We start from the raw sequence: 11,985 nt of genomic DNA, 5'->3' as shown, positions 1-11,985 counted from the left end.
TTTTGTCTAGACAACTTGTTTCAGTAGCTTCAATTATTCTAGACCAATTATGGGTTTGTTCTGCTATCTTAACTTCATACGTTCTCCAGTTGCTTGAACAAAATTATTCCACATTTGAGCCAGGTAAACAAGATTAAGAATTTCAGCCACCACCACTATGAATTCATGTGAATTGATGATGTGGTCTACACATTTATGTCTTCAATTTTTCAAGTTTTCCACCTTGCTGTGCCTTAATATAAAACAATTCCCTAATGTTTTCCACCGAAAAGAATAAACTCCAGACTCTCATCCAAAAATATCTCTAATTCTGCTACAAGTTGCAAGTTTCTTCCAGGAAGATGTCCTGAATACGTGATATATGAACGAGCAGTATTTTGTAGTCAATTTATGTGTTTGTGGTATTTCATCATATATTAAAGAAGACCAAAATGATTTCTAAGCATTACTAAAAAGGATTGAGCATTATTGGTTTCCTTACTATTCAAGCTTACATCTTTAAAACAGGGCATAGGAAATGACGGTGTTATCCATATAAGCATAACTAGATAGAGAAAAGAAAACTGTTATTTTTTACTGCCTATCATGGCTAAAAGGAGAGCTGTCTACAGCTGCGTTTCTAGATGACCAACACTTGCCCAATTGACTCAGCCTCTGTCATTCTGGGAAAATAGATTGATGCGTTGTCTATGAAAACTAGTGCTGTGCTGATATATGAAAACTAGTGCTGTGCTGATATATGAAAACTAGTGCTGTGCTGATATATGAAAACTAGTGCTGTGCTGATAAGTTAGGTGAGATACATTTGAGATTTTCATGGATGGGGTGGAGGGATTTTGTTGTGCTCACCTAACTTTCCTGGTGGCCCAGGAATGCCCTTTTTTCATTTTACAAATCATTTCTCTACTGGTACAGAGTCTGCCTACTGAGTACCTGGCAGCTGGGCTGTGTGTGTTTTCAAATAGGGACCCCCCTTTATTTTTAGTTAAAACTTCCCTTAGAAAGCAAAATCAGTAGGTATAATGATTTTTTTGGAACTCAGGAGCCTGGCTCCCATGCTTCAAGCTCAGGGGAAGGTGGAATAAGGTAACTTCTTGCATAGGGTTTTTTCAAATCGGGATGTACAGGCAGCCAAGGAGCCTGCAAAGCACTGGAGAAATGCCCAAGAGAAAGAAAGAAAGAAAGAAAGAAAGAAAGAAAGAAAGAAAGAAAGAAAGAAAGAAAGAAAGAGAAAACCCTGCTCCGTCACCTTGCAACAATAAGGGAAGCGCCAAAATTATAAGAGGAAAATAAAGTGCTCTAAGAAAAAGGCAGAAAAACTGAAACCTCACATTTGCAGGGTAAGAAAACTTTTGAGAAATAGGAGGGTCTATTTCAGCACAGCATTAAAGACAAGAAGAGGTTACCTATACTTTTAGTCTTTCAAATCAATGTGTGTTCCTTGTTTGTTCAGCATCCCCATTGGTCAGTGTTAAACCAGAATAGAAATGGGATTACGCCATCTTTACCACTGCTGCTAAACCCATCATAAGACACCCTGCATAGCAAGAGCTAAGGACCACCTAACGCTCCATTTTGTTTACCTCAAGGCAGCAGCACTTTGAGATTACACATCAGCATTAATTATACTGGATCAGATATCTATGCAAGATTTATTGAGTTGTTACTCTCCCAACTTTCAGAACCATCCACATATAAAGAGAATATCTCATCTGTAGTTTAATCAACTGATTAGGCAAGAACATAAAAGTAAAATGAACTTCCACTTAGAATCATGTCAAGAGTAGATACCCAGGCTTAACAGCCAAGAAATACAAGTGGGACCTGCAACAAAATACTGCACTATATCATATCACCTAATAGGAGTGTGTTTGTTGATTCCCCAAAGCGCAGCATTCTACCCCTCCCTCCAGCTTTTTCTTCCCAGTGTTTCATGGACAGTGAGCATGCTCATTAGGCAGTCTGCACTAGGCATTTGATTGCCTCCTTTTAATGCTGATAACCCAGACAGGCTCGTCTAGTTGAACCTTTTAAAATAATATAGTAGTGTTATATTCTTAACAACCTATAGCGGCCCTTCCTAAATTTGCTGGGTTTAAAAGGAGTATAGATGAATGTAACCTATCAATGGTTACTAGTCATGATGGCTACACACTACTGCATTGGAAACCTCTGAATACCAGTTGCTGGGAAACTCAAGTGGGGCAAAGTGCTGTTCTGCTCAGGACCTGCTTGTGGGCTTCTATGGGCATCTGGTTGACTGCCGTGAGAGCAGAATGCTGGACTAGATCGGCCTTTGGTCTGGTTCAGCAGGTCTCTTCTCATGTTCAAGAGAAGGTTTCTTCATCCATGTACCCAAAGCTATGGGTAGCCAAGGGAGATGTCCAGCCATCCCACAAAAATCAAGGAGGTATGGCTAGACTTGTGTGAGTGGAAAGAGACTGTCGGTTAACTCATAGGTGCCTGGAAGCTTGGATAAACAGTGATTAGCAACATAAGAAAGTTGTATACCACCTGGACCCTGAATTTGTGGCTCACATTCTGAAGGCAGTCAATATTTAAAGCAGGGATGAGATATCTTAGGCCCTCTAGATGTTGATAACCCCCATCAGCATTTTAGATTTCTATTCTACCTTATCTTCTCTATGGCCAGGGGAGCCTCCTGGTCAGGGACTGTCATTCTTCTGTGTTTTGTGCACACTGTGATCAATAATACTGGTTATGAATCAGAATCAGACATTTCTACGCACCTGCAATTTAATTTGGGCAGTCTTAAAATATAATACTCTGGTAATAAGCATCACTGAAACAATAGAGCATGCCTTGGGATAACCAAGGCCAATTTGACCAACTAACCAAGTAGTAAAGTATTCTCTATTGGCCTGGATTGTATGATATGGTAAAACCAACCATGGTTTACGGAGACTGCATGGACATTTGGGCTCTTGGATAGATCACACTAACATTGCTCCCCCTATTCTTTTTTACTCCCTCACATTAAACTACACCAAGTTTGTTATTAATAACTGAACCTACACTCATGATTGAACTCTCTTCTTGCTTAGCATGAGCTGTAGCCCAGAACACAGACTGGGGAGGGGTAAAGTGGCCTGCAATAGAAGTAAAGGAGCTTGCAATTGTTTGGGTTACCCATGTCATGTGAACCAGACCATTGAAGAAATGTCCTCGTATTTACCGCATTGTCATCTGTCTCCACTCATAGCTGTAGTTGAATCCCATGCAGAGGTATCCATTATGCATGTTGCAAAGCACCAAGGTCTTGAGCTGGAAATTCTGGCAGTGCGTCACAAGTGCTTCGTGGTAGCTTGCCAGGTAGGAAGTTTCTGGCATCCTTTCTTCCAACACTGAAAATGACCCTGATATGCTGCAATACCACCTTCTAGTCAAGTGACCTAAACACCCTATAGGGTGGCAACCTGGTCCTGTAGAGCTGTGCGCACCTTGCACAGACTGAGCCACATGCAGACTTGCTGTGCATGACCACGTTCCATCTTGCCTCTAGTCTGCCAGTCATGACGCATGCAATGCCACTACCAAATACTAGCCAACGTCAAGTCACACCACGTATATGGTCCCACTCTGGCAAAAAGGCTGCAAAGCTATCACCTAGGTGAGCAGTCCCCAAGCCCATCAACACTCCGTCCCCTTCTCTATTTAGAATGCAACATTCAACAGCTTTGGGTGATGCTGCCACATTGCAGCTACTAATGGTGACGGTCTCTGGTGTAACCCTGCTGTGTAAATTCCTATGCTGAAGATGCAAGTTCTGCGTATTATTTAACATAGCATCTAAAAAGGACTGGGGTACTTCGAGTTTTGTTCACTTAGCTCGGTTCTATGCTATTCAGTGTATGGTAAGCAAACATGCAGCATTAAATAAAATAATTTAACAAGGTATTTAAATATCACAAACTATGCAATCTATCTAAAGGTCTGCATGAAGCCCTCCCCCCTCCTTTGGGGCTTCAGTGGGTGGGGGGTGGTGGAAGCATTAATGAGAAACTTTAAAGGCTTGTTAACAATATCCTTTCATCAATCAAAAGCACTGTCAGTCTATGGTGCTCACGTCAATTTTCACCTTACCACACAGCTACCATTGCTGACTTCTTTATCCACTCGCCAACCGTAATATATAGATCCTTGTCGGGACAGACTTGAAGGTGATGGAGCCCAGACATTTTCCATCTGTCTGCAGCTGGTGCCAGTTCGTCCAGAAGACTTTGGACTACAGCCTTTAGTCACTTAAAGACACATTGGTACCTGCAATTTCTCCAGTTCTTGGCCTCCAGCTTTTAACTGCCACCTACACATAACTTCACACAGACCAGAGGCTGGTCTGGATCAGCATTCAGCGCAGAGCTCATTTTAAACCTTAATGTCTCCAAAGCTGATAAAGAATAAAATTGATGTTAACTTCAGCTTCTTAAATACCAACTTCTAAATCAAAAGCTTTCCAACAGAGTGGGGGTTGGGGGGATATCATTACAACATGCACAAAGGCAAACACAATTAAACATCCTACAATGCATTTGTGCTATTAGAATGTTTGTTCCTTATTTAAAAAACAAGAAGGAGGAAAGCAAAAGGAAATGCAGGAACCAAATGATTGCTTGGGACTTTAAAACCTACCGGGGGGGGGGGGGGGATGGAGGAGAGCCTGCCTTTTGGGGGTTCTTCCAGTGTAATTCTACTCCCCCCAATGTATTCAATTTGTTAAAGGGAATAATTTGGGGGCCTGTTCCCCCCCATGTGCTGTATTAAATGTATTTATTTATTACTCATACACTATGTATGCTATTTGGAACAAAAATAGCACAGCCTTTTGACAAGCTATGAAGCTGTATGACCAATTTGCACATCAATGTTACCGAAACATCTTGCCACTTTGACAGCAACAGAAAGTGCTCTCAGTAATATTTTCCAGTTTTTAAAGTCGGTTTTAGTCAAGCAGGAAAAAGGGCCTATAGAATTGGATGGAAGAGAGAGAAGACGGAGGAAATACAATTCGATTAATTTCACCAAGAATATAGCAGGAATTACAATTAAACCTGATTGTAATTCAAGGATTTTTACATTCCTGTAAGATTTTTACGGTGTGATTATTCATGAAATAGTACATAAATCTTATAGGCCTCCCTTTGTATTTCTGTACTTCAAGTAATCTCTTTTTAATGGGTTTTATTCTTATAGTAAAGGTGGGGAACAAGCCCCCAAATTATTCCCTTTAACATTATGTACCTGGAAAGTAAAAATCAGGAATATTAAAAACACAAATGAGTATTACATCTGGCACAATCTAAAATTACGGCAAGTTAGCATTTGTCAAAACGTTGTGGAAAAAACACTATGAAAAGTAATGATCCATGATATTTATAGGGAAACGTAGTTCGAATGTACTCTTCATTTTTTAGTATGTCTATAACTTTATCATATTGACAGTAATAATATTGCTTGGAGTACTGCATGACTCTTACCTAGGCAAATTAAAAGGTTATATCAAACAGAAGTGAAAAAGGGATTAAAATTAGGTATCTAACCCTCCACTTGCGTGAGTTAAATAGAAATACTATGGGTCATATTCTGAGTTGCTCCACATCTGACACCAAGCTACTTAATATAAAACAGAAAGAGAAAGCAAGATCTGGGTCTAAATCCAAAAAGTGCTTTCGCAAGTGCAATTGGTTGAAAGTTTGAACAGAGATACATACCATGTTTATATCCGACTTTTTTCCACTGTGTAGCTGAGGACAGTGCTCAATGGGCTGCCAGGTGGTTTCACCTGCTTAGATTCAGCAAGGTTACTGCATCATGCGCATTTCACTGCATCATGAGCCCTGGGGCGGATGCCGATTGCATGAATTTTGAGGCGCTTACAAATTCTGACTTGCAAATTCCTTTTGTCGGAAATGCAAAAAAAATCTATCATGTAAAATATTAGCCCAGAGCCATCTTTTGTCTCCCAAACAACCCTGCAGGGCAGTATGATACAGGGCAACTATATTCTTGGCCAAAAACCCCACACATTTCCACATGGTTTAGTTTTTATGTGACACACGTTTTCTATGAGTTGAACAGAGGGAAGTGGGTAAATGACCCATTGCAAAATCCAGCTTCTTCCTTGGTCAAGGGCATCTATTTCATTATAAATGTAGTTCCACCAAAACAAATATTATTTTTGAATCTTTCATTATCTTAGTCTCTGGAAATGGGCTAAAACAGCATGTGTTGGTATTAGATGCTGCCGAGCCAGCTGTCGTGCCTGGCTGCACAGTGTCTCAATGTCAGCAGTTCAAAGCACTGCAAGGCTGAATGGAAGGAAACTTGATAGGTCAGTGGAACCCAATTCCAAGTAAAAGGAACATAGCTCTCTTGTTTCCAGAGTTTTCTTTAATTCATTTTGGGGGTATTTTATTTTTTTAAATACAACCAAGTTTACATATGTATTTTCATAAACTGTGCTGTGACCCTCTAACTAGGCTTGAGGGTCGTAGCACATGACTATTCCAAGTGACTGTGTTTCCTTGCTGGGTTTCTTCTTGGAGTTGTAGTTAAAGCCACATAAGACAATGCCAGCTTGAACCACGCTGCCATCGCTTCGTTCCTCAGTAGGAAACCTCAGGGTATATATCAAGACTTATGACAGGACGGAGAAAACCCTCAGAGACAAACAATGGGTTTTATACCAGCAAACTCACCACAGGAGGAGGCCGGAAAAAATGCCAGTGTTTCTGTTCTGGTTGTGTTGCTGCTATTACAGCACAGTGGTGTACGAGGCTGTTATGTGCTCAGTTCAGGTCCTTGCACGGCCAAAGATAACGAAGGTGCGTTAAATGCCATTTTGTCGCCTGCAAAATTCTTGGTTGTGTTCTGCTAAGTATTTCGTTATGGTGAGGAGCAGTCACGCCAAATTAAGGATACTACGCACTTATTAAGACATCATACAAGGGCTTGAGCATTATCAGCACGTAGAAAGAATGCTAAGATCACACATAAGCAGCAGCATGGACTCATTTCTTTTTCTATGAGAACCCCCTAGAGGTTCTACTATCACAGCCCTCTTCATTAGTGGTCACGCCAGGTTGTAGTTTGGGCATCATTAGCAATCTCGGAAATCCCTGGCAAAAGGAAGGCCATTCTTCATCTTACTATGTAACTACAGCACCTTTCACAATACGTACATGGGATGAAGATTGCAGGCCTGTAATACTTCTAGACAGCTAATTCCTGAGGCAGACAGTCTGAAGCACGGCAAATAAGGCAGCTCAGAGATTTCAGCTTGGCTGTTCATTTTCAAATTCATTCTTAAACAGCAGGGAAAAAAAGTAGTGAATGAGCATCTCCTAAACACATTGTAAAACACACGAATCTAAATTCTTCTGAGTTATAGTGCCCTCTGTTGGAAACATACGCCGACAAAAGAATAAGCAGCTTGGCCTACAACACACAAAAATAAACATAGGAGATGCCAGCTCATGAAAATATGTTAGTCAGACGGCAAAACCTCTGCCTTTTGCAGCGAATGAATTTCTGTCATTTTCCAGAAATGCTTCCTCCCTGCCCCCCCCCCCCGCAATACTTTCGGGCTATTGTTTTGTGTCTAAATTGACTTCCACTCCCCCCACCCCTCTTCAAAGAGAAAAATGGTTTCCTGAGTAATGCTTTTGCTGTGCCAGACAAAATTGTAACAGAACATGTTACTTCTACATACTGTGTGCACATCAGGTAAGGCTCACTCTCTCCACAAAGCAGCTGTATTTTCCACAGCAGAATGTTATACTAGATAAGCTGCTATGTTAGGGAAATGTAAAAATGTATACATGAGCGGTGTACGAAAACCTGACCCTCGGTTTTAAAATCGCAAAGAGCAGACCATAGGAAACACCTGATATTGCAAAGATATCATCAATCTGTCAGAGGATGGTCGGGTTTTTAGATTCTGACACACAATGCATGCAAGCCAGAGGGAGACCTAATTATTCCACTGAGATTCCCATTAGTTGAAGTACTCTGAGGACATTCAAGGAAAAGGCCTCACATAAAGTTTTTTCCCCCCCCTGACTGACTGAAATGCTCTGAATGTAAAACTGGAGTCTGGTAATCTAGTCTAAAAATGCTTTACAATTTGATTCTGTTATTCCCTGAACACCTCTATTTATACCTTCCATGCCCCCAGCATACAGCTGAAACTAAACGTATGCTAAATAGCAGCAGTGGTAAACAGTGGTACATTCTTCACGGGATGAATGAATTATTTTTTGAGATGGGCAAGTAAGTGTCTATTAGAAAGAAATACCTGGGATGGAAATATCTGCAAGAAAGGTGAAAGTTTGTGATTTCCTTTGGCTGGTATTCACATATGGGGAGGAAAAAAAGAATACATTCAAACTATACATATTATAAGGCTATATTTTTATCTTGGGCTCTTGCTGACATGTACAAACCACTTGAGCCTTCCTTTCATGGTTTATATTGCCACCAGAAACCCTTGATAAAATACAGCCTTATATTGTACAGTAGGGTATAGTTTATTTTCTCCGTATATCATATACTGTATTATATTTCTATACATAGACAACTTGCACATGCATAACAGGTTTTAATAAAGTAATTCTAACATCTCAGTAACACAACATTAATGGAGTAACCTAACACAATAATTTTTGTTAGCAATCAGCCTTCTAAAGCAACATATATATAAGAATGTGATAAAAATATAAAAATCAGTATTACTGTGTTACTATTTATGATTCCCTCAATGAAAATTTGAGTTTCTGGTGGTTTGTAATATTTTACTTACATTGAGTTCTTTTTAAATAACCAGAAAGTTTAGTTTCAGTGTCCTTTGGCTGACTATATTTTTTCTGGATAGCATTCTATGTTTAATATAATGCATAGCTCTTGCTTTTTATAATCCAGAGTACTGTATAACCTATGTGAAAAAAATTTAAAAAGCAAATGCTAAGAAAAAACCAGAAGCGCTGTTGATCAGAAATATTTTTTTTAAAAAATATACTTCTAAATTATGGCAAAAGGTAACTAACACAGCAGCATAATTTTTATAAAAATATTTGTTTTGTCATTAAACTGCTTTTCAGCATCTGTTTTCTCTGCCTACATCAAGCAATGCTAATGGAGACAAAATATTTTTATTCATATCTTTTTAAGCCATCTACAATGATCTGAAAAGAAAAGCTGTGAATAGGCAATTCAATAGCCGTTTCCTTTTGAATGGGTTTTCAGTGCGTTTCATTAACAACTGTTTACGTAAAACATCATTTCAACAGTTCAAACATCAAAGAAAACAGGAGAATCTTGGGCACCAAGCCTGGCAGAGGTACAAGCTTTTCAATTTGGACAAATACAAATCCAGGCAGGAACAGGGGGAGGTGTGTGTTGAAGCTTATGCATTTAATTTGGCTCTCCGAATACACGCGAAGGCTGTGGATTCCCGGCTGTCCCCTCTGCGAGCCAGATGCTTCCTTAGAGGGGCAGTTGCATCTAACATTTGCCATGCCCCTCCCACTCCCTTATCCTTGCTTTAATGGACATTAAAAATAGAACAAAACAGCACTAGAGATGGGAACAAAATACATGCACAACAGGCACAGTCCGCTGTACTCATTCTGCTGTAAAATGTAAAAACAAGAAAGGCCATACAAGCTGTATCCCTTAGGACATATTCAGCTTTTTTAATATAGTAGTGCCACCACACATTTCGCTTCGGATGTTGTATTATATTTATATGTCACTCAAATATTTACCATTTTCCTGAATTCTACTGTGTGTTCTGAAAGCTTGTTATAAGCCAAGTATCTTTGGTTATGTGTTTTGGCTGAATAACAGCTGTGCCTGAACTGCATCAATATGCTAACTTTTCCTTCTGAAGCTTCTCATGTGACAAAAGCCACTCTTTCAGATGACTTCCTCCTGTGTAGTTGCCAGTCTGTCCACCGCTGCAAATCACTCTGTGGCACGGTATTATAATAGGGACCTGAAAAAGACACACAAATACACAAAGAAAAATGATGCTCCTGAAATATTTTTTCACCCTTCCCATTTGATAATGCCCTTCCTCTGGTCAACTATTATTATCCTCTTATTTGCATAAATTTTATCCAGCAGTGCCCACTTGCGGGTCAGTGAGGTTAGACTTACTGATGGAGCAAACAGGGAAAAGCATTCAGGATACTAAGCAATGCACGTGTGTGTGTGTGTGTGTGTGTGTGTGTGTGTGTATTCCTTTTTTCACTCAGTCAGAGAAAGGAAATAGTCAAGAGTGCAGTGATTTCTTGCACAAGCGAGCGATCCTGTATGTTTTAAGAATTGCCCATTCACTTCAGTGGAAGTCCAATAACTGCCGATTGCCGCAACTACAAGAGAACACGGAGTTGCCTCACCTTAAAAGTCAAATCAAATCAAAGAGCTGGAAAAGATGCAGGAAACAGCAACCAAAATCGTTAAGGATTTGGCGCACTCTCCTTATGAGGAAAGACTGGGTGGTCTGGGGCTTGTGTGTTTAGAAAAAAAGACGGGGTGGCAGAGGTTTATATAGTCACACATACTGTGGGGAAAGTCCCCCTTTCTTGTTCCAGAGTACTAGAACTTGAGGTCATCCAATTAAACGGATTGGCGGCATATTTTGGACAGACAAAAGAAAGCACTTCACATGCGGCTTAAAAAATATGGAACACTCTGCCACAACATATTATAGCCAGTGAATTTAAAAGGCAATTAGACAAACTCAGCTAGGAGAGACAAAAACGGCCATGACACTTTCAGCCTTGGAAGGTCTTCTCCAAGACTTAAGGCTAAGCTATTCTCAGGTTTTTCTACTTGGAACACAAGAAGAGCCCTGCTGGATCAGATGAAATGCTCATCTGGCTTCCTGTTCTCACAGTGGCCAACAACATAAAAACGTATGTGTTTCTGGCAACTTCATTATACAGTTTTGGTGAATGCATCCACCAAAACTGTATAATGAAGTTGTCAGAAACACCTATGTTGACAGCTCCACAACTTAGTCCTTACACATTTAAGGTTTGTTCTCTAGTCCTATCTGGGTTTCTTGCCCTAGTTTTTCTCAGACTTAATTTGTATGGCCCACAAATAGCCTGTTTGTTCCCTCCTCCCATTTCCACTTCTATGCAACTCCTTTTCCTTGACATTTGCCATCAGTTTCTGTTAGTTCCCCCATTCTAGTCTGAAAATCAGTATCTGATCCAAAGACTCATCTACAGTGGTACCTCGGGTTACATACACTTCAGGTTACATACGCTTCAGGTTACAGACTCCACCAACCCAGAAATAGCACCTCGGGTTAAGAACTTTGCTTCAGGATGAGAACAGAAATTGTGTGGCGACGGTGCGGCAGCAGTGGGAGCCCCCATTAGCTAAAGTGTGCTTTAGGTTAAGAACAGTTTCAGGTTAAGAATGGACCTCTGGAATGAATTAAGTATGTAACCAGAGGTACCACTGAACCAAGTAGCATCTTTATAAAATCAAGCTTATTCTAAGTACCATTATCACTTTATTCTTGCCTGTTATTCTTGTTCTTGCCACATACTTATTGCATACCTACTGTACAGGAAACATGTTTCTTCTGTACAGCAGCTAACATACTACTGATAGTAAATCTATGGTAAAGGAGAAACTTTAACAAATTTATGAGTACGTGGCCGCGGGTGGCGCTGTGGGTAAAAGCCTCAGCGCCTAGGGCTTGCTGATCGAAAGGTCGGCGGTTCGAATCCCCGCAGCGGGGTGCGCTCCTGTTGTTCAGTCCCAGCGCCTGCCAACCTAGCAGTTCAAAAGCACTCCCGGGTGCAAGTAGATAAATAGGGACCGCTTACTAGCGGGAAGGTAAACGGCGTTTCCGTGTGCGGCTCTGGCTCGCCAGAGCAGCGATGTCACGCTGGCCACGTGACCCGGAAGTGTCTCCGGACAGCGCTGGCCCCCGGCCTCTTGAGT

The 11,985-nt window shown here is 40.6% G+C and overlaps 1 protein-coding gene across 4 annotated transcripts in view; it reads right to left on the bottom strand.

Annotated features, from left to right (window-relative positions):
* Window positions 1-8,597: 8,597 nt before the first annotated feature.
* The window catches only part of MGMT (O-6-methylguanine-DNA methyltransferase), a 173,774-nt gene continuing 170,386 nt past the window's right edge, over window positions 8,598-11,985 (bottom strand). For all 4 annotated transcript variants that reach the window (XM_077930374.1, XM_077930375.1, XM_077930373.1 and 1 more), the window contains exon 6: window positions 8,598-10,012. In XM_077930374.1, the coding sequence (XP_077786500.1) occupies window positions 9,881-10,012 (132 nt within the window). In that variant the 3' untranslated portion in view covers window positions 8,598-9,880. The remainder of the gene's footprint in view (window positions 10,013-11,985) is intronic.

The sequence above is a fragment of the Podarcis muralis genome, chromosome 6 (assembly GCF_964188315.1).
Source record: "Podarcis muralis chromosome 6, rPodMur119.hap1.1, whole genome shotgun sequence".
Lineage (NCBI taxonomy): Eukaryota > Metazoa > Chordata > Lepidosauria > Squamata > Lacertidae > Podarcis > Podarcis muralis.
The sequence above is the reverse complement of the archived record's forward strand: the minus strand, read 5'-3'. Positions and strand labels throughout refer to the sequence as shown.